Below are 27668 nucleotides of genomic sequence, written 5' to 3' on the forward strand. Positions count from 1 at the left end.
ACAGATATACAATCTTAATTTGACCCGTTTCTCACAGCAGACAAAATTGTCCTGCAGCAACAGGAAATGTGAATTATTGTGTGAATTATGAATGGACATTTTGGAGGAGTTGATCAAAAAAAATATTCTGCGTCATTCATTCTCCTCACTTACACAGAACTAATTCCACTCACTCATTTCACTTTCCACTCACTCATTCCACTTTCCACTCACTCATTCCACTTTCCACTCACTCATTCCACTTTCCACTCACTCATTCCACTTTCCACTCACTCATTTCACTTTCCACTCACTCATTTCACTTTCCACTTACTCATTCCACTTTCCACTCACTCATTTCACTTTCCACTCACTCATTCCACTTTCCACTCACTCATTCCACTTTCCTCTCACTCATTTCACTTTCCACTCACTCATTTCACTTTCCACTTACTCATTCCACTTTCCACTCACTCATTTCACTTTCCACTCACTCATTTCACTTTCCACTTACTCATTCCATTATGTTTTCTTTTTCTTACTAATTCCACTCACACACAACTCTGGTCTTGTGCTGGTGTCTTCCCAAGCAGTTCAGCAGAAGAAGCAGCTGGAGAAGGAAACGGGTGTGAAGATCCTGGAGGCTGGTGTCAGTGATGTAAGTCCTGTTTCATCGTCTGTTTCAAGCTGGGAACCATAGAATTATTGACTTGAATGGGGTTGGCATTTCTAGTTACTCTATTTCTGCGCTGTGAACATCCAACACTGACTATATCAGTGTCGAACGAAGTATAGAACTGACCACCCAAAAAATGTTTTTATCTGGAAGTCATCTTGATGCTGGATTGCTTCAATGTGATGTTATGTGACATTACAATGGTATTCAACTGAGGCTGTATATTGAATATCATTTGTGTGATATTGTATAGTTAGATCTTACCACGTAAAGTCCCTAAAGAGAATACTAAGCTCATTGTCCAACACCCAACGTGCATCATGTTTCATTGTAAAGGAACTTAACCAAACCTGAAAGCTCCCAGATCTTATAGAAACCATAGTGTCTCTGTACACTGGGCTCTCTCCAGTGATATGGCTCCAGATATGGCAGCTTGGCCATCCATACCACCTGCATCCTTTACAAGGCCCCCATTATGCGACCAGACATTGATCATGAGCTGAAATTAATGCAAAACGTATTTCCTGTTAAATGTGTCGCTTTGATACACATCCTCTGTATTCATTTCCTGTCCTCCTTAGAGTTGTTGGTTCCCATGGAGAATGAAGAACAACAAGACAAATTGCAGTGTGTTTTGACACTTTAAATAGCAGACAAGGAACAATAAGCAGATTATCTGGAGAGCTGTCATTTTATGGCTAGACATTATGGTTGGCTGTGACATATTCATTACAAAAATTAAGAGGAGTCCAGAAAGATACTTAAGATGAGTGCTGGGATGAGAGCAGGGGAAATGTGTGTTCATTCGATGGCGACGCAGCTAATAAATATTCATAAGTTGTGTGGGGAAGGTGAGGATCTAATCAAGCAGCCATTGATGGGCTGTAGCCCTCCTAGAATTCTTTCTATGGAAATGAGACAGACAGCGGTGGCACTGTGAGCCATGAAGATCATCGCGAGGCATGCTGGGAACTAAATGGACGTGGCCTGTGTGTGGGATGCTGCCGTCGTCAATGGCAACAGGGTAACATAGTCGGGACCGTTTTCCTGGGTCAATCCCTTCTATGGACTTTGTCACACACTCTATTCTCTTTTCGATTGATTTAATCCTACTGTGAATCTCTTGCTTATGCCTAGGCATTTACCTCCCTCTTTTTTAAGTCCTCTTTTCCTTCGCCTCATCTACCCTTTTCTCCCTTTCTCTTGCCCTCTATCTCTCTGACTGTCTTTTTCTCCTCTTACTCCATCTTCACTCTTGTCCAACACACAGAAAGCACAAGGCAAACAGTGACGGAGGGCTGTGATCTGTCATATTTGTCCTATTTGTTGATAATTAGCTGCAATTATAGGGAACCGGAGTGAGGGAGAGATCTTTACCTCAGGAGTGGGAAATCAGAGACAGATGTTGTGTGTGTGTGTGTGTGTGTGTGTGTGTGTGTGTGTGTGTGTGTGTGTGTGTGTGTGTGTGTGTGTGTGTGTGTGTGTGTGTGTGTGTGTGTGTGTGTGTGTGTGTGTGTGTGTGTGGGTGGGTGGGTGGGTGGGTGGGTGTCTGTGCATGTCCGTGTGTGTCTGTGCATGTCCGTGTGTGTGATTAGAAAATGTGTATTTGAGGGAAGTACAGTGAGAGCCAAGCCCTGTAATTATTAATTTTCTGTATTGGCATTGTCATAGTCCGAACCCAAATAAGGCTCAATTCATCCCAGTGGTTTTTAGTCCCTGAATGGGGACAGATTGATAATTTTCTGAAAACGGTGGCAGAACATGCTGCTGAGTGCCTGTGGAGAGTGCTCTCAGAATGCATTAGTTTAAATGGAATTGAACACAACTATTGGTCGGTGAATTTATGGGGTGACCGCTGATATTGTTATTAGTGGGTACCTCAGCCAAAGCATGGGTCAGTAACTATGCATTAGCTTGCAAAACACAAGTTTTAAATGGTACCCTAGTTTTAAGTAGATAACTGAATACATTGACAAATAAAGTAAATTAAATTAAGTTAATAAAGGCACAACCAGTTAGATGTGATGGGGTTTAAATCCTGTTGCAATTAAATTGGAGGATTCGTACACTGTAGCACAGGCTTACAGAGACTGGTTGGAATGTGCCTGCTCTTGCATGGAACGAACCAACCTGGAATTGTTAAGAGTATCGAGAGTGGAGCTGACACAGATTGTGTCCCAAATGGCAAACTATTTATTTTATGTTGCACTAACTTTGACCAGAGCTCTAGGCACCCTATTTCCTTTATAGTTTAACCTAGGGATCACAGTGCCATTTAGGACACAGCCATAGCCTCTCCGTCTTAACCCTGTCTGACTTTGTTAAAAATGGGGCCAAATGACAAAACAGCTTAAAAACCACAGACATCGATTGTAGAAGATGTTAACCAAGATAAGCTAATGTCAAAGTGAGGAGATTGGACCCTAATCGATAGACTTCACAATATCTGGTCCTCCTATAGATTTTCTAGAACCCATTTTCTTAAAAATGTCCTTGTTTTGCGACTCATTAGCTACATTTACCACAAAAACAAAACACAATTTAAAGAGCGACTGAAATCACAGATTCTGCATGTGTTTTTATGTTGCTCATTAAGATTAAGAAACTTTTGATTTCAGTCTTGGAGGGTGTGGTTCAATGTGGGTGTGTTATCGTACTCTGGCAGTTACTGTTGTTTGTCCCTTTTGAGACACTGTAGCTGCTGCGGTGTTTCAGGAGAGACCCAAAAAACAGTATCAACAACATAGCCACTAACACTTCCTCGAAATAGTCAGAATTCTTTTAAGATAAATCAAGAAATTAGTAATTATTTTTGTCATTTTTACCACGCAATTTTACATCTGGTTAAGGTATTTAGTGCAGTAGTTCTCAAGTAAACAAATGTGCATGAAAACTAGTAGCTAGTGCACTGCAGACAGTATCGAGTCTACTGCTGTGCAGGACTGATTTTTGATCATTCATCAGCAAGCTGTCAAACTATCCAAAATAAAGCACAAGATGGGCACTGTTCATCAGTGCCCAAAATCACTGGCTAGCTAAATTCCATCTGTGTTTGTCAATGAAGCTAGCTAGTAGTAGCTAACAAGCGCATTAAGCAGGCAAGCCATCAAGTCACTGACGAGTGTGACGTGTGTGCTTCGGTGCCGTTATGTTTTAAAACTTTCTCACTATCTATTACCAGAGTGTGCATCTGTCTGGCAGCGTTTCATAGGGAATCATGTTACAAAACCGGTTGCATTGTGACAAGATGCTCGCGAATGGGTTTCGAATTTGAGAAAATGGACAAGTGGCAATTGGGACACAAGTGCACATCATCTCAATTTTTAAAATTTTTCCTCAAAACAGACTCAGTGTTTCACTTGGGCAGGAGGTCATAGGGACTGAGTACCGGCAGCTCACATTTTCTACTGCTTGAGTTCCTGCACCTCTTATAGAGTATTAGCTAAAAAGTATTATGGAGTTCCTGCAGCTAAATATAAACAGTACCGGCACCCAAAATGAGTAGGCTACCAAATCAAATCAAATTGTATTGGTCACATACACATGGTTAGCAGATGTTAATGTGAGTGTAGCGAAATGCTTGTGCTTCTAGTTCCGACCATGCAGTAATATCTAACAAGTAATCTACCAATTCCACAACAACTACCTTTTACACACAAGTGTAAAGAAATGAATTAGAATATGTACATAAAAATATATAAATGAGTGATGGCCGAACGGCATTGGCAAGATGCAGTAGATGGTATAGAGTACATTATATACATATCAGATGAGTAATGTAGGGTATGTAAACATTATATAAAGTGGCATTGTTGAAAGTTACTAGTGATACATTTATTACATCCAATTTTTAATTATTAAAGTGGCTAGAGATTTGAGTCAGTATGTTGGCAGCAGCTACTCAATGTTAGTGATGGCTGTTTAACAGTCTGATGGCCTTGATATAAAAGCTGTTTTTCAGTCTCTCAGTCCCAGCTTTGATGCACCTGTACTGACCTCGCCTTCTGGATGATAGCGGGGTGAACAGGCAGTGGCTCGGGTGGTTGTTGTCCTTGATGATCTTTTTGGCCTTCCTGCAACATCGGGTGGTGTAGGTGTCCTGGAGGGCAGGTAGTTTGCCCCCGGTGATGCGTTGTGGAGACCTCACTACCCTCTGAAGAGCCTTACGGTTGTGGGCGGAGCAGTTGCCTTACCAGGCGGTGATACAGCCCGACAGGATGCTCTCGGTTGTGCATCTGTAAAAGTTTGTGAGTGTTTTTGGTCACTAGCCAAATGTATTCAGCCTCCTGAGGTTGAAGAGGCGCTGTTGCGCCTTCTTCACCACGTTGTCTGTGTGGGTGGACCATTTCAGTTTGTCCGGTATGTGTACGGCGAGAAACTTAAAACTTTCCACCTTCTCCACTACTGTCCCGTCGATGTGGATGGAGGGGTGCTCCCTCTGCTGTTTCCTGAAGTCCACGATCATCTCCTTTGTTTTGTTGACGTTGAGTATGAGGTTATTTTCCTGACACCACACTCCGAGGGCCCTCACCTTCTCCCTGTAGGCCGTCTCGTCGTTGTTGGTAATCAAGCCTACCACTGTACCGGCACCTATTTCAGTCCAAGTCAAGCACCTCGCATACTCGAGTTATCACTATTGAACACATCAGCAAGTGGCAACTCCAAAATGGCCTTAGGGGCCAAGTGTTCTTTCAACATAACATTGGCGAAGTGTTGTCTTATGTAAACAAGTCCGGGGTGCTGTGTAAGGGGCAGGTCTGTGTCACTGAGTGGTTCTGGCTGCTACGATTTGGATAGAGCTCAATCAGCGCAGTGCATGCATTGCAGGTGTTTCTCCATGTATGACATTTCTCCCTAGGCATTATCAAGTGTTAGTGGGGAAGTGGGCATGATCAAAATCAAAACCCAACTCTCCTGTATATCATGATGACCTAAGTTACTCAAATCTAACAAAACTCTGTTTTGGAATATACTGACTTTATGACCAAAATTATCCTACTTACATTTTTATTGTCCATTTTGGCACTGAAATACATGTTTCTGACTAATATCAATTGGCCGTTTTAAACCTGAGAAGTTGATCTTCGAGTTCAGTTGCTCTTTAAAATAAGCATGGCATTTTGTAAGTCATTTAAGTTGTCATTATGTTTTACCAATGATATTGCTGTCCAGATCACATTAGTGTCTCCTTAACAGCACTCCTGTGAATGTGTGAAAAACTCTCTCAGGGAAAAGTGAGATGGCCAAGAGGGGACATAGAAAAGGGGCTGTAGAATACCTAAAATATACAATGTTTTTGTTCATCTCAATCCTAGCACTCTATCATCAGTTCTTCGCTAGGGCTGTGAAATGTTGACATTGACAGTTAATGAAAATCCTATGGAGAATATCAACGTGCACACACCTTGCAGCACCCCAGGCAGCCGCTTGGAGAATCAGCCTCTAGTACGGATACCATAGCAGTCCTCCGTTTCATGGAGAGACGTTCCTAAAAGGCACACAGAGCTTCGTGACTGTGCATACTCTCCTCTCCTCCCGTCCTGTTCGTGATCAGGAGGGGTCGATGAGTCACTGAGCATCTGGAGAGAGAGAGAGCTAGAGAGAGATGGTGCAGGAGCCGAGGGTTGCAAAGGTTTGCGTTAGCCAGCTGTATGCAGACATAGGCCCTTTTTACATTGACGAAAGTTGGAGATTCTTAAGAGGTATCGAATAAAATCCTGAGACTATACTTATTACTCTAATGTAAACTTGTGAACTTGTCAAGTCTTGACTACTACCTCCGGAGGTCACACACGACACTCGCACTTGGCCCTCAGTTGCCCCCCTCCATGCAGGGCAGTGTAAACAGAGTTGTCGTGTTGAGCCCAACACTGATACAGTAAAAATGAAATGTATAGACATTTTAATTATATTTGAGACTTGTTTTATTGAGTTTCCACCTGAAAATTGCAGTAAAAGCCTGTTACACTCTGAAATTGATGCCGTAGCTTTAAAAAAGCTCATCTCAATGGTGTTTTTTTCCCTTGACTCCACTGATCATCCAAGCAAAATACAATCTAGCTATGCAAGCAGTTTGCTTTTCATTCGCAGTTTGCATTTTACCTCATATAATGACTTTCATGATATTTATAAACTGCCTTTGGCAGTATTACTTATGGCTGGGATGTGGGGATTGAGCTCGGTCCGATTTCGGTGTGAGTTATCTGGCCCAAATGTATTACTTGGGACTCGAGCCGATTGTGGCTACTCTCTGGCAGATGATTACACGGGCTGATTAATATAGTTAACATTTCATTATTAATTTTTCCATATTTTCTCATAGTTTTTTCCATAAAATGATAGTTCAAATAGAATTGATACGGAAGACAAACTAAATTTAGATTTCAGCTTTGAAAGTCATTTGCGTGGCCGTATTCATGGCTGTCAGCTAACTAGCTGATGCAGCTATTACAATGTAGCTAAGAAAAATTCGGAAATAATTTTGTTTACCTTGCTACCTAGGAAGGTATTTCTACACTATGTACTGTACTTTTATATTTGTATGAGAGGAGTAAACCTTTATGCTTGATATGCTAACATTACTAGCTAGCAGTAGCTAGCCAGCTGTGCTATTTTCGTGCAAGCTAATTTAATGCGTGGATTAACGAGAAATAAACCCTTTAATTGTCTGCACATTATGAATTGTTGCATTATTGAAGAGTGCAATATGGTTTGATTGCATTATTCAAGTGTCATAATGTTATGTTTTAAATGAAAAGTTGCTCGCATTGTTGAGTAGGTAAATTGGAGCTGAAGAGCAAGAATGTCACATTGGGGAAGGGGGAGAGTAGTAATGTGTAATGTCTGCTTTTAGCACCTGAACATTTGGTGCCATCACAGTGGGAGGCTGTGTATCATGTTCTTAAAATACAACATAATCCCTGAAGGTTTTTCCTGAAGTTTTTCACCATTTTGATTTTAAAATCATTGCATTTACATTAATGACTATTATTAGAATATATGTTTTTATCAGCGTTCCAGTTGTCATTTTTTATCAGTATTTCTGAGTACAGTGAAGGAGGAGGAGGCTGGAGGTTTACAGTTACCTGTCCACAATCTGATTAAGATGGTGGGTAAATTGAGATTCATTGACATTTTGACAACAGCCTCATGTTTTTGATAACTCCTGCAAACTGCTTATGTAGATAGGCACTTACTAAGCACAGAATTCCCTGAGGTGCATGTCAACTGATTATTCAACCAATTGTAAATCATATACAGGGCATTTAGAAAGTATTCAGACCCATTGACTTTTTCCACTTTTTGTTATGTTATAGCCTTATTCTAAAATTAATTAATTAACTTTTTTTCCTCATCAATCTACACACAATAACCCATGATGACAAAGCAAAAACAGGTTTTGAGAAATTTTAGCAAATGTATTAATAATTCTAAACGGAAAAATCTTATTTATGTAAGTATTCAGACCCTTTGCTATGAGAAATTGAGCTCAGGTGCATCCTGTTTCCATTGATCAACCTTGAGATTTTTCTACAACTTGATTAGAGTCTACCTGTGGTAAATTCAATTGATTGGACATGATTTGGAAAGGCACACACCTGTCTATATAAGGTCTCACAGTTGACACTGCATGTCAGAGCAAAAACCAAGCCATGAGGTCAAAGAAATTGTCCGTAGAGCTCTGAGACAGGATTGTGTTGAGGCACAGCTCTAGGGAAGGCTACCAAAACATTTCTGCAGCATTGAAGAACTCAAGGGCCTCCATCATTCTTAAATGGAAGAAGTTTGGAACCACCAAGACTCTTCCTAGAGCTGGCCGCCCGGCCAAACTGAGCAATCAGGGGAGAAGGGCCTTGGTCAGGGAGGTGAACAAGAACACAATGGTCACTCTGAAAGGAGCTCTAGAGTTCCTCTGTGGAAATGGGAGAACCTTCCAGAAGGACAACCATCTCTGCAGCACTCCACCAATCAGGCCTTTATGGTAGGGTGGCCAGATGGAAGCCACTCCTCAGTAAAAGGTACATGACAGCCCGCCTGGAGTTTGCCAAAGGCACCTAAATTATTCTCAGACCATGAGAAACAAGATTCTCTGGTCTGATTAAACGAAAATTGAACTCTTTGGCCTGAATGCCAAGCGACTCGTCTGGAGGAAACTTGGCACCATCCCTACAATGAAGCATGGTAGTGGCAGCATCATGCTGTGGGATGTTTTTCAGAGGCAAGGACTGGGAGACTCATCAGGATCAAGGGAAAGATGAACAGAGCAAAGTACAGAGAGATCCTTGATGAAAACTTGCTTCAGAGCATTCAGGACCTCAGACTGGGAAAAAGGTTCACCTTCCAACAAGACAATGACCCTAAGCACACAGCCAAGACAACGCAAGAGTGGCTTCGGGACAAGTCTCTAAATGTCCTTGAGTGGCCCAGCCAGAGCCCAGACATGAATCCTATCGAATATCTCTGGAGGGACCTGAAAATAGCTGTGCAGCAACGCTCCCCATCCAACCTGACAGAGCTTGAGAGGATTTGCAGAGAAGAATGGAAGAAACTCCCCAAATACATGTGCCAAGCTTGCAGAGTCATACCCAGGAAGACTCTAGGCTGTAGTCGCTGCCAAAGGTCCTTCAACAAAGTACTGAGTAAAGGGTCTGAATACAATTTTTTTATAAATTGGCACAAATTAAAAAAAAAATGTTTTTGCTTTGTCTTATCAGGGTATAGTGTGTAGATTGATGAGAGAAAAAAACGATTTAATCAATATTAGAATAAGGCTGTAACGTAACAAAATGTGGAAAAAATCAAGTTGTCTGAATACTTTCTGAATGCACTGTTTAATAGGCAGGGATCTCAGCTGAGTCTCCGCACGGTGTGTGTGCACGAGTGTGCGTGTGTGTGCATGTGTGTTGTGTTTGTGCATTTGTGTGTATGTATGTGATTGCACGTGTTCATGTTTTGTAGATCACAGGAGGTTAGTGGCACCTTAATTGGGGAGGACGGGCTGGTGGTAATGCTATTGTTATGAGCCGCCATTATCCAGACATTATTATGAACCGTCCTCCCCTCAGCAGCCTCCACTGATGTAGATGTGTGTCTCCACAAATAACATACATTAGCAAGACTTGTATACGTCTGTGTCCACGTGCCTATGTGCGTTTGTGGTCTATCTGTCTGCTTTCGCTGCGGAATTGCATTACCGCTCTTTCTGGAACCTTTAAGGATGACAATTATAATGGAAGTGGATGTAGGAGAAATAAACATTAGCGTATAATCCCATCATATGTCATGTAGGAATAAATGTCAACAGTAAATGCCACTATCTTAGAATGGGGGAAACCACTCATGGTCTCCCCCAATCAGAGTCCTGGGGAAGCACGGGCAAAACTCATCTCAGGGAAAGGTCACGGGCAATGATGACCTCTGGCATTTGATGACCTCTGGCAACTGGATTTGGTGGCTTTCTTGCCAATTTCCTGCACCATAATGAATGTGAGGGCTAGCATGAGAGCAATGCCATTTGAAAAGATTTTAACATCTAAGTGATAGTGTAAAATAGGGGCCTTCTAGCAGTCGTAAGGACAAAGATTCAGCAGGAGGCAGCCAGGTGGAGGTGTAAATGGGGTGTGAATCCAAGTGAAAGCTATGATACCTCATTGATGTCACCTGTTAAATCTGCTTTCCACACCTTGTAGTCCCTGCCCCAATGAATTGAGGCTGTTCTGAGGGCAACTCAATATTAAGAAGTTGTTCCTAATGTTTTGAATGTATATACAAAGTTCTGACTTCCAAATGTCAGTATTCAAAACCAATCATAACCAATAAAGAACAGGCACCTCGCCAGACTCAGATACCAGACTCAGATACAGCCTCCCCTTGAGTAACCTAAAAGTGAGTAACCTAAAAGTAAACTGTGGAAGGCCAAATGGCAGGCTATCTATCTACATCTATTTGCATTCAAGCGCGTGCTGTTCACACAATGCTGAACAAGACGGAGAAACCAGACATGTGCTCCAAACAAAAGACAATGAAGCCATTGACATAAAACAAGTAATTAGAGCTAAATAAACCAAAGCTTCTTTATAACAGGAGTTGCGCATTTTGTGAGCTCTCCTAACAACATTTGCACTTTGAGAATGAGAACGGTAAGAATGTATATTATACTTAATTACTGAACAGAAATGACCGTAACCAAACATTCTGAATCAATGGGGAAATGCGTGGAATAACAGTAACCTCACAGATGAACATACAATGTATTTAAACGGGGAATTGATAGACATTCACAAACAAATGGCAAACAATATTGACACAATTAATACGCACAAATTGGCGGGATTCTGTGCACAATAATGCAGAGAGAGATGTGCCTATAGCGCATTTAAGCCACAGATAGTCCTACTGTATATGCGGTATGACCAACAAGGGGCATATAATAGGTAGCCTATTTTCAACATACTGCATTACTCTTGACCAGAGTCCTATTGGCCCTGGTCAAAAGTAGTGAAGTAATAGAGAATAGGGTGCCATTTGGGATGCTCAAACAGTATGCTCATCCTATGTAATTCAGTATGGTATGTGATTATGTAAATTAGTGTTTGTAAGTACAGGTAACTGCCAAAATAAAGGAAACACTTTAGTAAATGAGGGATACAAAGTACATTGAAAGCAGGTGCTTCCACATAGGTGTGGTTCCTGAGTTAATAAAGCAATTAACATCCCATCATGCTTAGGGTAATGGCTAAAAGAAGAGATCTCAGTGACTTTGAAAAAGGGGCCTCAACAGAGCATAGGGGGTTTAAAGTGTTTTAAAAAAATATATAACTAGGCAAGTCAGTTAAGAACTAACTCACAATGACAGCCTACCCCAGGCCATTGGTGCACCACCCTATGGGACTCCCAATCGCAGCTAGATGTGATGCAGCCTGGATTTGAACCAAGAACTGCAGTGCTGCCTCTTGCACTGAGATGCAGTGCCTTAAACCGCTGCACCACTTGGGAGCATGTGCCAGTTACCAGATCTCAACCCTAATGGGAGATTCTGGAGCAGCACATGAGACAGCATTTTCCACCACCATCAACAAAACTCCAAATAATGGAATTGCTCGTGGAAGAATGGTGTCACATTCCTCCAATAGAGTTTCAGACACTTGTAGAACGTTAAGCCACATTGAAGCTATTGTGGAGGCTCGTTGTGGCCCAATGCCCTATTAAGACACTTTCAAATCAAATCCAATTTTATTAGTCACATGTGCTCGAATACAGTGAACAGTGAAATGCTTACTTACAAGCCACTAACCAACAATGCGGTTTAAAAATACAAATAAGAATAAGTATTTAAAGGAACAAGAAATGAAAGAGAAGCAGTAAAATTACAATAGTGAGACTATATAGTGAGACTATACAGGGGGTACTGGTACAGAGTCAATGTGTGGGTGCACCGGTTAGTCGAGGTTATTGAGGTAATATGTACATGTAGGTAGAGTTACTAAAGTGACTATGCATAGATAATAACAGAGAGTAGCAGTGGCGTAAAAGAGGGGGAGGGGTGGGGGTGGGAAATGCTAATAGTCTGAGTAGCCATTTGATTAGATGTTCAGGAGTCTTATGGCTTGGGGGTAGAAGCTGTTTGGAAGCCTCTTGGACCTAGACTTGACGCTCCGGTAACGCTAGCCGTGTGGTAGCAGAGAGAACAGTCTATGACTAGGGTGGCTGGAGTCTTTGACAATTTTTAGGGCCTTCCTCTGACACCGCCTGGTATAGAGGTCCTGGATGGCAGGAAGCTTGGCCCCAGTGATGTACTAGGCTTTACGCACTACCCTCTGTAGTGGCTTGCGTTCGGAGGCCGAGCAGTTGCCATACCAGGTAGTGATGCAAAAATTATCCTAAGGGAGAATAGGTTTTGCCGTGCCCTCTTCACGATTGTCTTGGTGTGCTTGGACCGTGTTAGTTTGTTGGTGATGTGGACACCCAGGAACTTGAAGCTCTCAACCTGCTCCACTACAGCCCCGTCAATGAGAATGGGGGCGTGCTCGGTCCTCCTTTTCCTGTAGTACACAATCATCTCCTTTGTCTTGATCACTTTGAGGAAGAGGTTGTTGTCCTGGCACCACATGGCCAGGTCTCTGACCTCCTCTGACCTCCTCCCTATAGTCTCGTCATTGTCGGTGATCAGGCCTACCACTGTTGTGTCATTGGCAAACTTAATGATGGTGTTGGAGTCCTGGTAATCTGTCTGGCCCTACGGCCTTGTGAATGTTGACCTGTTTAAAGGTCTTACTCAGATCAGCTGCGAAGAGCGTGATCACAGTTGTCCGGAATAGCTGGTGCTCTCATTCATGTTTCAGTGTTATTTACCTTGAAGCAAGCATTGAAGTAGTTGAGCTCGTCTGGTAGGCTCGTGTCACTGGGCAGGTCTCTGCTGTGCTTGCCTTTGTAGTCTATAATGGTTTGCAAGCCCTGCCACATCCAACGAGCGTTGGAGCCGGTGTAGTACGATTCGATCTTAGTCCTGTATTGACGCTTTGCCTGTTTGATGTTTTGTTTGAGGGCATAGTGGGATTTCTTATAAGCTTCCGGGTTAGAGTCCCGCTCCTTGAAAGCGGCAGCTCTAGCCTTTAGCTCAGTGCGGATGTTGCCTGTAATCCATGGCTTCTGGTTGGGGTACGGTCACTGTGGGGACGACGTCATCGATGCACGTATTGATGAAGCCAATGATTGATGTGGTGTACTCCTCAATGCCATCGGAAGAATCCCAAAACTTATTCCAGTCTGTGCTTGCAAAACAGTCCTGTAACTTAGCATCTCCTTCATCTGACCACTTTTTTATAGAACGAGTCACTGGTGTTTCCTGCTTTAATTTCTGCTTGTAAGCAGGAATCAGTAGGATAGAATTATAGTCAGATTTGACAAATGGAGGGCGAGGGAGAGCTCTGTGTGTGGAGTAAAGGTGGTCTAGAGTTTTTTTTCCTCTGGTTGCACATTTAACTTTCTGATAGATATTAGGTAAAACTGATTTAAGTTTCCCTGCCTTAATCCCCGGCCACTAGAGTGCCACCTCTGGATGAGCGATTTCCTGTTTGCTTATGGCGGAATACAGCTCACTGAGTGTGGCCTTAGTGCCAGCGTCCATCTGTGGTGGTATGTAGACAGCTACGAAAAATACAGATGAAAACTCTCTAGGTAGATAGTGTGGTCTACAGCTTATCATGAGATACTCTACCTCAGGCGAGCAAAACCTCAAGACTTCCTTAGATATCGTGCACCAGCTGATGTTTATAAATACATATAGTCCAGCCCCCCCCTTGTCTTGCCAGACGCCACTGTTCTATCCTGCCGATAAAACGTATAACCAGCCAGCTGTATGTTGATAATGTCGTCGTTCAGCCACGACTCCATGAAGCATAAGGTATTACAGTTTTGAATGTCCAGTTGGTAGTTTAATCTTCCTCGTAGGTCGTCTATTTTATTTTCAAATGATTTTCCATGTTAGCTAGTAGAACGGAAGGCAGTGAGGGTTTATTCGATCGCTTACGAATTCTCAGAAGGCAGCCCAACCTCCGTCCTCTTTTTCTCCGTCTTCTCTTCATGAAAATGACGGGGATTTGGGCCTGTTCCCGGGAAGCAGTATGTCCTTCAAGTTGTTCTCATAGGACTCGTTAAAGGAAAAAAAAGCTTCTGGCAGTTTGTGGTGAGTAATCGCTGTTCTGAAGTCCAGAAGTTGTTTTCGGTCATAAGAGACATTAGCAGCAACATTATGTACAAAATAAGTACAAAAATAAGTTATAAACAACACAAAAAAAATGAACAAAACAACACATTCGGTTAGGAGCACGTTAAACGTCAGCCAACAGACGGCAGTTAGCTGTATTATGTTCAGTGTCTGATAATAATCACTACTTAGATATTTTCTGTATAATTTAAAGGTCCAGTATGTAGCTTTGTGGGTGATATTTTTGGTAATTGAAAAGATATTTCACTGTGGTTTAGATTTGTACATTGATTGTCACAAACTGAAATTAGGCAAACATGATGGAATCTTTGCAACCAGGTAATGGCAAAGTGATTTCTACATATTGCACCTTTGAGTGCTTTGCATTTAGCACATTGTCATTCTAATTTGGCTATAAACATGCTCTGTCCCCAAAGAATTATGGAAAACATACATTTTTTAGGTCAGAAATATGGGCCATGGTCAGAAATAGTGCACTAGAAAGTGAATAGGGTGCCATTTGAGATGCACAACAAACACCTATATGACATTGAAAGCTTTTATCAGCCTGTGTAAAGATCACCTCTTCATCGCTACCAGGACAAGCATATTTATCAATTCCCTCAACAACCAATGTCCTTCACACCAACCTCTTAAGGATACGACCCTTTTTTCCCATTTTCACCTAAAATGACATACCCAAATCTAACTGCCTGTAACTCAGGACCTGAAGCAAGGATTTGCATATTCTTGATACCATTTCAAAGGAAACACTTTGAGGTTTGTGGAAATGTTAAATTCATGTAGGAGAATATAACACATTATATCTGGTAAAAGATAATACAAAGAAAAAAAACGTGTTTTACCATCATCTTTGAAATGCAAGATAAAGGTCATAATTTATTATTCCAGCCCAAGCACAATTTAGATTTTGGCCACTAGATGGCAGCAGTGTATGTGCAAAGGTTTAGACTGATCCAATGAACCATTACATTTCTGTTCAAAATGTATCAAGACTGCCCAAATGTGCCTAATTGGTTTATTAATACATTTTCAAGTTCATAACTGTGCAATCTCCTCAAACAATAGCATGGTATTATTTCACTGTAATAGCTACTGAAAATTGGACAGTGCAGTTAGATTAACAAAAATGTATGCTTTCTGCCAATATCAGATATGTCTATGTCCTGGGAAATGTTCTTGTTACTTACAAACTCATGCTAATCACATTAGCCTACGTTAGCTCAACCATCCCAGGGGGAGGGGGGGGGCACCAATCCTGTAGAGGTTTTAACAGCTCCAGCAGAAACACTATCTCTAATAGCTGTTATCTGCGCTCTCTGCCAAAGCCATGTCACAACACTGTAGTACATCACTGGCAGATTTGATTGAACAGCTGAGGTGTCTACTAAAAGTCTACTAAATGTCTACTAAATTAAACTACCAAATGATCATGCTAAAATGTCAAATGTCTCCTTAACAACATTTTAAAGTTAAGTTTCAAGCAGAATTTTGGAGAGAAAACATTTGATTATTTCCAAACTATTCCATATAATAGGCCAGCTACTGTATAAGGAGTTAATGTGGTTTGTATATAAGCAAAGTACAACCCTCCCCCTCCATTTACCATGACCTTATTGGTGACCCAGCTATAGTACAACTATAATATATCATGTATATATAATGTGAAACCCCATGGAGGGAATTCATCTCTTTACTGGAGACATCAAAGTAGACCTGCTCTGACCCCTAGCTAGCGAAGGAAAAAAGCATACATAGGGAAATAGTAAATACTAAATACGTACAGTGTTAACATATTGATCTTGAAGTAGCATGGCAATATGCTCTGCTTCAAAGATTCTCAGCTTTATGTTTCTTCACTTGTATATTTTTTTTTAAGCTTGTGCCTTTAAGCTTCCGCAGAAGGAAAATATGCAGTACAGTCAAATTATGTAAATAGTGACCTAGCATCTAATTTCAATTGATTTCATGTTTGTGTATTAGTGGCAGACATGCACATTAACTTTTTTTATGTTGTCTATGGACTCTACTGTCTTCAACTGTCGACTGTGTAAGAGTGCTACAGTCTTAAAGGATTCATTTAAAACTAGGTTTAAAGTTTTGTATAAAATGATTAAGAGATAAATCTTGATTTAACCCAGTTTAAGAGTTAATCCATGTTGGTGCAACCCACCCTAAAACTGTTACCCAAAGATAGAAAAAAAAAATTATTTGTATTTTGTCATACACCAATTGTTGTCCAGCCTATATGGGCGTAAAGGCACAATTTATTTGAGTACTTTTTTATATTTAACAAATTAACAGCTATAATAGAGACTATAATCAACCATAGGGATTGATGTAATTTGCTTACTGTATGTTGTGAGGAGAGTGTGTTTGTGCGTTCATGTGTGCGTGTCTTTGTCTCTGCCTGTGTGTGTGTCAGTGCGTTCAGATGAGGTCGCTGGTTCGAATACCCGCATCGATCAGGTGAAAAATCTTCTGATGTGTCCTTGAGCAAGGCACTTAACCCTAATTTGCTCCAGGGGCGTAATACTATGGCTGACCCTGTAAAAAAAAAACATTTCACTGCACCTACAGTATACAGTGTATGTGACAATAGAACATATGTTTTGTAAAACATCCATGACGGCCCTTAATTCCCACATTAAAGATCCATCAATGATCTTCCAAAAAAATATAAAACACGAACAACCTGAAAACTCAAAACGCTTCCAATAAAAATTTCATCATCTGTGCCAACCAGGAAGCCATTCAAGCCATTGAGGCTGTTCTAAAAGTTCCTTAAATGCCAAGGCTGTGGCAGATAGATCTGGATGAGAAATGTCATGTGGGAGCAGCCCCACTGTGCCTGCAGCCCTGTACAGATCTCTCTCTTCTCTTTGGAGACTCCAGCTGTTGCAGACTGATGAAAGCGAAGCTGCAGTGGGCTCCGTAACTCCGGCAACCTTTTACCATCACCTGACCTTTTGGACTGGAGAAATGCCTTTGATACTGTGCCATGTGGTTTGGAGAGAGAGCATCTCTCTCTCTCTCTCTCTCTGTCTCTCTCTCTCTTTCTTTCTGTAGTTCTCGGTTGACTCGCTTTCTCTCTCTCGATTTTTCATTCTCTCTTTCTCTGACATTGTCCAAAGTAACGTCTGTCTTGTTTTTAATGAGAGCATAACAATGTTAAGTATTCACACGGACACCTTTGACTTACTCTAACCACTGTGGTTGTTAGCTCGAGGCATACCTTGAGTTAGGATCTGATATTAATTGCTCATTTGGAGAACATTCCGTACTGTTCTGAGAGGAAAGAAAGATAATGTTTTGTACATTTAATGGTTGTTTGATGATTCTGTTTGAAAGAAAAACATTAGACATTTGGCTGGGTTAATATAATTAATAATATATTTACAAAATGTATAATCTTCCAATCCATAGAAATATACATTCAAATATCTAAGAATAGTCAATTCAGTAACCATTGACTTAGAGGAAATGCTGCACCTATGACTTGCCCTTTCTGCTGCATATGAATTGGAGAGGCAGTGAGTCTGTGGGAAGAATGAGCATGGTGTGTTTAATCTGAGATGTGTTGGTTGGCATTGGGGAGCGAGGAGTGGGAAGGCTGCAGACCCCCCGTGGGGTCACAGCTGGAGAGGATGCTGGAGTTTAAATGTCACGGTTGAAGGGGCACACACGGGTGCCATTTTGCCTGACACGCTGCATGCTAAGGGACTGCTAGCAGGACTCTGGCAGGTTAGAAACCGATGCTGATCCTGGCCCACGACCCAGAAAAAAAGCATCCTTTTCCATTTATCATGCGGCTGCCCAGTTAATACATCTGGCAAGTTAACATGGACAGGAGCAGGAGTATCCTGCAGTATCCTACAGACTCACAAGCAGATGGTGTATCTGTTATATGAAGCTCTTTAATAGTACAATATGAGCCCTTAATGATGCAATATACTTACTGTAACGGGTTAGCACAAATTAGCACAAATCTTACTCTCCTTATAATTTGATATTGATGGGAGTTAATGAATGAGGGAGAACCAGAGTATTAGTATTGTGGCCAGGGGTGGCATTGAGGAAAGTGGTCAGACTAGACATGGTGATTGTGATGGCTCGGCGTGACGACAAAGTGTCAAGCACAGACAACTCTGAAGAGCAACAACAGATGCCTTCAGAAAGCACACTCTCACTATAAAGCTATAGGAATTGAACACAAGGACTGGGCCATTTCCCAGCGGTGGGCCACAGTACAGTACAATGCTGTGCTGTGCTGTGCACACCTCCTCTATAAACAGCATGACTCTTTCCTATTTTGATATTCTTCTCTAAAGGTACAACCTTGCCCAGTACATCTGCTCATGGTTACAGGTTACACGTGTATACTCTGTGACTCAATGCCACTACACACTAAAAGTTCTCAGTATTTGTGGGGGGAGGGGCATGGTACTGAAACCTTCACTGGGCTCTGACAGAGGTATACTAAAGGTATACTGAAGTAACTGAGGTATACTGGACTATTGATTTATATTCTAGACTACAGCAGGGACAGACTGGGACCACAAACTGGCACGGGTATTTCTAACACACTGGCCCATTTTTTTCCTTGAGGCCCCAACACCAACCCAATTTTACTTAGAGGCCCCGTTGTTAGCCAAATAATGATATTTCTGCACAATACAACAACAACAACATTTTGACAGGCCCACTGTGCTAAAGATGGACCAGCCCATCTTGCATTTGCCTAGACTGCCCTATGGCCAGTCCGTTTCTGTACTAGAGGCCAACAAAAAGGCAAAGGAAAATACAATTACATTGCAATAACAGAAAACATATTCTACAACGGGTTGGTCAAAATAAGCATTGTGATTGGTTGAGATGCGTACTAAAAGCCATACTAAAAAACCTGTATAGAAAGGGTAAGCACAAATATTGGCATCTTGTTTTCTGTTCCATCCGAGAAATCCCTGCGCATCCAGTGTCCCATCAGCCCAGCCAGTCAATCCTTGATCACCACTGTAAAACTTGATCTCCAATGTAAAAAGCATCGAGACATTATTTCTCCTTGCTTCAAGCCTAACATTTGGTTTGCAACAACGGGGGTTTGTACAAACGTTGCTGTCTGTCTCTCGACACGTGCAACATTGTTTCAATATTGAAATTTGATCTCCACTGTCCTGTTGAGAATGAATTAACGTGTCAGGACGAGACGGACCGCTTTTCTCAACCAGTTGAAATCATGAATCAGCATCATTTTTATGGATATATACCAAGAAATGTCAATAGAAAACAAGTCAAACAACATGAAATGCAGCTAGATTGCTAAGACCAGCTTCAGTTTGAAGTGATTGTGTTAGCTGTGTAGTTGGCTAGCTCCTCTGAACAGTGTCCTGACGAGAGAGCACATTTCTATCCCAGGAGAAATCACACATCATTAGCACATTGTCATGGATGCATCCAAAACAGCTTAATCAAACTCAAATGCAGCTACTCTGCTGTTATGTTAGTTCTACTATTTGACCTGACTGTGTTAGCCATAGTTGGCTAGCTAGCAAGCAAGGGATAAGATCATTGCCAGCCAGCATGGCAATGGAACATTTAGAACGAATGACTGGGTCGCGTCCATAGACATAGAACAAAAAAGACTGAACGACTGGGTCATGTCGCTGGCAACCTAACCAGAATGAACGGCCAGCTGGCATGGCTACCAACCATAGATGTGTCGAGACTAGGTGTTATTTTCGTTGAGAATGAAATAGTACCCTATGAATACATTTATCAAAAATATTTAATTTAATTTAATTGGTAACCCGTTGTAGAAAAGCAATTGTACACTCAAGGTTGTGTGAACTACTATTTTAGCATGGCTACATGATTCCATATGTGTTATTTCATAGTTTTGATGTCTTCACTATTATTCTACAATGTAGAAAATAGTCAAAATAAAGAAAAACCCTTGAATGAGTAGGTGTGTCCCAACTTTTGTTTGGTACTGTATATATATTTATTTATAATTTAACCGCTGAACTATTTTTCTTCATTCACAGTATATTCAATATAAAGTTATTATCAACGCCATTTAGCAGATTTGGTTGATTTTGTGATCTAAAACCAGTGAGCTTAACATTCTTCATCAAGAATATGGGCAATAAAAAAGGTGAGACTGAATTTCCTACGTTATATAATTGGTACATTATTTGAGAACCACTGGTCTAAAATATATTGTTTTTGTGCCAACCGTTAGTGGAAGTGTTATCGTGATGTTGATGAAGGTTGAGCACTTCTTTTGTCCATGTCCAGTTCTACAATCGTTGTGAAGGTTTTTGACAATCAAGAGCTGCACTGTTATATGTTATACTGCATGTTATGCACTTGTATGACTTTACATCACATAGCTGGAGAGTTACTTATCCAATATAACTCAGAGAGTATTCTTCAATGGAAGAATCTATAACATCAGTTATGTACAGTGCAGTATCCCTCAGGGCAGTTGCCTTGGGTCATTACTCTTCTCTATTTTTACAAATGATTTGCCACTTCTCTTACCAGTAGATCAAATTATTATGTATGCTGATGATTGCACACTCTACACATCAACAACTATAGCCAGTGAGCTCACTGAGAGTCTTGGCAAGGTGTTACAGTCAGTGTCAGAATAATCAACAATAAACTGATCTTAAATACATCTGAAACCAAAAGCATTGTATTTGGTTCAAAATATTATCTTAGACCTAAACCTCAACTGGAGTTGTGCATAAAGGGTGTGACCATTGAACAAGTTGAAGAAGCTGAACTCCTAGGAGTAACATTGGCTGGTCAGTTATCATGGTCAAGTCATATTGACAAAGTTGTTGTCAAGATGGGGACATGTATGTCTGTTATAAAAAGTTATGCATTTTTTACGCAAAGATGAATTGTTCTAGTTGTTACATTTTAGTCATTTAGCAGACGCTCTTATCCAGGGCGACTTACAGTAGTGAATGCATACATTTCATTCATTTTTTAAATACTGGTCCCCGTGGGAATCAAACCCACAACCCTGGCGTTGCAAACACCATGCTCTACCAACTGAGCCACACGGGACCGTAGTCCTACTTGTTCAAGCTCTGATCTTATCCCATATTGATTACTGTCCTATAATATGGTCAGGTGCAGCAAAGAAAGACCTAGCAATGTTTCAGCTGGCTCAAAACAAAGCAGCACGGCTTGCCATTAACTGCACACACAGAACTAACATCAACAACATGCATGATAGTCTTTCATGAGAAATTGACTTCTTTGCTTCCAGTCTTTTTAAGTTACATTTGTGTGTTGAAAATGCCTAACCACTTGTATAATTTACTTACATATACTTCAGACATACACTATATATACAAATGTATGTGGACACCCCTTCAAATAATTGTGTTTGGCTATTTCTCCCACACAGGTTGCTGACAGGTGTATAAAATTGAGCACACAGCCATGAAATCTCCATAGACATACACTATATATACACAAAGTATGTGGACACACCTTCAAATTAGTGGATTCAACTATTTCAGCCATATCTGTTGCTGACAGGTGTATGAAATCAAGCACACAGCCATGCAATCTCCATAGATAAACATTGGCAGTAGAATGGCCTTACTGAAGAGTTCAGTGACTTTCAACATGGCACTGTCATAAGATGCCACCTTTCCAACAAGTCAGTTCATTACATTTCTGCCCTACTAGAGTAGCCTTGGTCAACTGCCCCAATGCACAATGCCAACTGTAACGTTTGGTGGAAGAGGAATAACGGTCTGAGACAGTTTTTCATGGTTCGGGCTTGACATGCTGCAGTCACCTAGCTATGTAAACCACACCCCTCTGCAAACACTCCTTCTGCTGGTTACAAGGCGGTAACTATTTAAATTAGGTAAGATAATATGACATTACCATTGGTGTATTAAAATAAGGCTTTTTGTGAGGGCTTTTTCTGATCCCACCTCCTGAATCAAACTGTTTGACATGGGGGAGGGGACCAGTAACTTTATGATCAAACTTGATCAATGCAGAAGCAACAGTCATTTTTCCTACTTTCATAGTTCTACTTTGATCTGGTTTCATCCAAATATCATCCAATTTCATGGATCTTTAATGCATCGCTCAGTTATGTATTGAGCCAGGTCAGTGTGGAATGCTCTGCCACCAGAGGTTACTCAGGCAAAAAGCAAGTTTAGCTTTAAAAAACAGATTTTAAAAATATTGTATCACAGTGGCTCTCCTCTTTCTAAAGATCTAATATAACTGTACTGTATATAAGAATATTCATATGTACAGTGCCCTCCATAATAATTGGGACAGTAAAGCAGACGCACAAATATCATACCCCCCCCCAAAATTGCTAACCTCCCCTGTTATTTTAGTGGTGAGAGGTTAGCATGTCTTGGGGGTATGATATTTGTGCGTCTGTAATTTTCTCACTCATCATTATTCACAATTAATTCAGGATTATCTGTAACCATGGTACCATCCACATTAATGTAGAAGTATTTAGAAACATATTCTATTCTTATTTACAATAAAAGTGACTCCAAAATGACACAATACATGGTTAACCATTCATTTCCTTTTATGTCCTCTATTGCTCCTCTATTGTTCCTTAAGCAAAGGGGAGGCCGATGACATCAATGATTCTGATTCTCAGGGGGTACCGGTACCAAGTTAATGTGTGGGGGTACAGGTTAGTCGAGGTAATTGAGGTAATATGTACATGCAGGTAGGGGTAAAGTGACTATGCATAGATAATAAACAGTGAGTAGCAGCAGCGTAAAAACTGCATAACTATTCTGTACTTCGTAATTTATTTGTATATGTTATGTGGACCCAAGGAAGAGTAGCTTCTGCATGTGGGGATCCTAATAAACTAAACTAAACCGTTAAAAGAGGTTACTTTGCATTTCACAGTAACATAATGGCAGCTGGTCAAGAGGAAGTTCATGTTTAATTTTATATAACTTACTGTCAGCTAGTTGCAAGTGTGTTATTGATGCATTTACTGTACGTACTGTGGCTGATCTTGGTCATGCTCATCAACCTGATGGTGTGGCAAGAAGATCTCTTTGCAACCAACCAAAGGCTGAGGGTTAAAATCACAGGTGAGGCTGAGTTCCAAGTGTGCACACAGTAAAGAATGATTAGTAGAGTCCCCATGTTGTCATCAGAAAATGTAATTGAAGGTACAGTAAATCACTGGCTGCTAGTTGCAATTGAGTTACTTTGAATATTACTTTAACCTAAATTACAGATGCCATTGAGTTACTGGCAGTTACTGGGCAGTAAGTTATTGTAAAGTTAGGTATAGTAACCCCAGTTGTAAAATAACAAATAATGGCTACTTTTCAAAAAGTATTAAACTGTCAAGAGGAGTAAAACATGGATGTCCACTGACGGCGTATCTATACTGAACAAAAATATAAACGCAATATGCAACAATTTCAAAGATTTTACTGAGTTACAGTTCATATAAGGAAATCAGTCAAATGAATTAAATTCATTAGGCCCTAATCTATGACTGGGAATACAGATATGCATCTGTTGGTCACAGATACAGTAAAAAAAAGTAGGGGTGTGGATCAGAAAACCAGTCAGTATCTGGTGTGACCACCATTTGCCGTCATGCAGCGCAACACATAGAGTTGCATTGGTGGTTGATTATGGCCTGTGAAATGTTGTCCCACTTCTTTTCAATGGCTGTGCGAAGTTGCTGGATATTTGCGGGAACTGTAACACGCTGTCGTACATGTCGATCCAGAGCATCCCAAGCATGCTCAATCTGTGACATGTCCGGTGAGTATACAGGCCATGGAAGAACTGGGACATTTTCAGCTTCCAGGAGTTGTGTACAGATCCTTGCGGCTGTGCATTATCATACTGAAACATGAGGTGATGGTGGTGGATGAATGGCACGACAATGGGCCTCAGGATCTCGTCACGGTATCTCTGTGCATTCAAATTGCCATCGATAAAATTAAATTGTGTTCGTTGTCCGTAGTTAATGCCTACCCATACCATAACCTCACTGCCACCATGGGGCTCTCTGTTCACAACGATGACATCAGCAAACCGCTCGCCCACATGACTCCATACACTTTGTCTGCGGGTGTGAGGCCATTTGGACTTAATGCCAAATTCTCTAAAACAATGTTGCAGGTGGCTTATGGTAGAGAAATTAACATTAAATTATCTGGCAACAGCTCCGGTGGACATCCCTGCAGTCAGCATGGCAATTGCACGCTCCTTCAAAACTTGAGACTTAAGACATTTAGAGTGGCCAGAACCTTTGGAACCATTAGATAATCATATCTTACCTGAAACAGTCACACTTAATTGTTTTTCACAAGGTGCACCTGTGTAATGATCATGCCGTTGAATCAGCTACTTGATATGCCACACCTGTCAGGTGGATGGATTATCTTGGCAAAGGAGAAATGCTCACTAACAGGTGTGTAAACAAATTTGAGCACAACATTTGAGAGAAATAAGCTTTTTGTGCGTATGAAGATTTCGGGGATCTTTTATTTTAGCACGAGACATGGGACCAACCCTTTACTTGTTGCGTTCATATTTTTGTTCAGTGTATTTATTATGGCCATCGAAATATTAGCAGATCCAACAATAATATAGAGGGAATAGAAATCCACGGTTTAAAAACAAAGGTGTCATTGTACGCTGATGACTTAAGTTTCCTCTTAATTCCACAATTTGGATCCTGCACAGTCTCATAGAGGATCTAAATAATTTTTCAAACCTCTCTGGATTACAACCAAACTATGATAAGTGGACCATATTACGTATTAGATCGCAAAAAAAATTGACTTTTACATCATCGTGTAGTTTAGCAATAAAATGGTCTGAGAGTGAAGTGGACATACTCGGTATTCAAATCCCTTAAGAAATAAATGAACTCACTACAACACATTTCTATAGAAAGTTTGCAAAAATAGATTAGATCTTGCTACCATGGAAAGGTAAATACCTGTGTATTTGTTGAAAAATCACCCTGATTAATTCTTTAGTCATACAGTATGTGAACATTTCTATGTTTCTATGTTTTGTATTAAAAAAGATAGAGGCAATTAGTAGTCAATGCTTACTCATAATTGGTTAAAAACACATGATGCACACTGTTGATGCCATTGGAAACACTTATTGTCCTCTATCTTCTTTGCTACAAAACATAGAAATGTACCAAATGTTACTGCAAAAATTGAGGAGGGAAGTGGAAGATGGTAGGAGACTTTGTCTGCCCTTTAAAAGAGACTGAAATTGACCAAAATACCCTCTTTTTTTGTGTAGTTAACAATAACTTATTGACAGCTGGTTGCCAGTTAGATAACACTAAATTCAAAGCAATTTTCTGTCACCTAACTGCCATTAAGTTACTGGGAAATGCACAGTTAACTCTTAACAGGGCAGTTATTTTTGTCCTATGCTTTTACATTGACTGGCAAACTTAGTGTCAAAAGAACTAGTCAGCTGTTTATAACACTTCCACTAACGGTTGGCAGAAATATACATCTATTAGAACATGACCCACAATATGCTAATGAGTCCCACCAGTACATTGTCCCCACCTACATTTCAGAGCACAGTGATGATTGTCCATTATATTCAAAATATTCAGTACAAAAATATACCATTATAATAGATTATCCACAAGTGTACACTAAAAGGTACCGAACAACTAGTTCCATGTCAATTCTTATGTGTACCTTTGACCTTTTCTGACCCCAGGGAACAACACGGTAGCCTAACCATGTCCTTCTTTTTTAGAATGGGTGGTAATAAGTAGAGTGCCTTCAGAAAGTAGTAACACCCCTTGCCTGAATTTAAACAAACGCAGATTCAACCACAAGGACCAGGGAGTACTACTGCAAAATTAACCTTTTTGTCATGAATACAAAATGTTATGTTTGTGGAAAATCCACTACAACACATTACTGAGTACCACTCTCCATATTTTCAGGCATAGTGTTGGCTGCATCATGTTATGGGTATGCTTGTAATCATTAAGGACTGGGGAGGTTTTCAGGATAAAAAAATAAATGGAATGGAGCTAAGCACAAAATCCTAGAGGAAAACCTGGTTCAGTCTGCTTTCCACCAGACATTGGGAGATTAATTCACCTTTCAACAGGACAATAACCTAAAACACAAGGCCAAATATACACTGGAATTGCTTACAAAGTAGAAAGTGAATGCTCCTGAGTGGCCAGGTTACAGATTGACTTAAATCTGCTTGAAAATCTATGGAAAGACTTGAAATGGTCAACAACCAATTTGACAGAGCTTGAAGAATATTCAACAACAATAATGGGAAAATATTGTACAGTCCAGGGGTGCAAAGCTCTTAGAGACTTACCCAAAAAGACTGATGGTTCGTTGGAGGGTATAGCGGGATTTCTTATAAGCTTCCGGGTTAGAGTCCCGCTCCTTGAAAGCGGCAGCTCTACACTTCAGCTCAGTGTGGATGTTGCCTGTAATCCATGGCTTCTGGTTGGGGTATGTATGCACAGTCATTGTGGGGACAACGTCATCGATGCACTTATTGATGAAGCCAGTGACTGATGTGGTGTACTCATCAATGCCATCGGAAGAATCCCGAAACTTATTCCAGTCTGTGCTTGCAAAACAGTCCTGTAGCTTAGCATCTGCTTCATCTGACCACTTTTTTATTGACTTAGTCACTGGTGCGTCCTGCTTAAATGTTTGCTTGTAAGCAGGAATTAGGAGGATAGAATTATGGTCAGATTTGCCAAATGGAGGGCGAGGGAGAGCTTTGTACGCGTCTCTGTGTGTGGAGTAAAGCTGGTCTAGAGTTTTTTCCCCTCTGGTTGCACATTTAACATGCTGGTAAAAATTTGGTAAACGGATTTAAGTTTCCTGCATTAAAGTCCCCGGCCAGTAGGAGTGCTGCCTCTGGATGAGTGTTTTCCTGTTTGCTTATGGCCGTATACAGATCATTGAGTACGGTGTTAGATTATTAAGAGCGTGAATATTTCTATTTGTCAAATGGCAGTCAAGCATCGATCCTTATGTCACCAGAATAATACCCTCGATATTTATTGGAAAGGACCATCAAGATCATTGTACACTTTTACCACCCTTTTAAATTCATCATAATTTATGTAATCTGTAGCCTAAAAAACTGCATGTTTTCACAAGTCGTAGTGGGAGGACCACAGAACATGTCATTGCGTGACTCCAAGTTTACTTCGATATTATGGTTATTATATCAATATTTCCGCATTAAGGCATTTCCACC

At 40.8% G+C, this 27668-nt stretch overlaps 1 protein-coding gene across 4 annotated transcripts in view; it reads left to right on the forward strand.

Annotated features, from left to right (window-relative positions):
• Positions 1-27668, forward strand: part of LOC115154194 (receptor-type tyrosine-protein phosphatase N2) — a 312884-nt gene that overhangs the window by 214318 nt on the left and 70898 nt on the right. For 3 of the 4 annotated variants that reach the window (XM_029700209.1, XM_029700191.1, XM_029700204.1), the window contains one exon: positions 570-637. In XM_029700209.1, coding sequence (XP_029556069.1) covers positions 570-637 — 68 coding nt within the window. The remainder of the gene's footprint in view (positions 1-569; positions 638-27668) is intronic. The other variant, XM_029700198.1, reaches the window with a different exon arrangement.

Source organism: Salmo trutta, chromosome 2, assembly GCF_901001165.1.
Source record: "Salmo trutta chromosome 2, fSalTru1.1, whole genome shotgun sequence".
NCBI lineage: Eukaryota > Metazoa > Chordata > Actinopteri > Salmoniformes > Salmonidae > Salmo > Salmo trutta.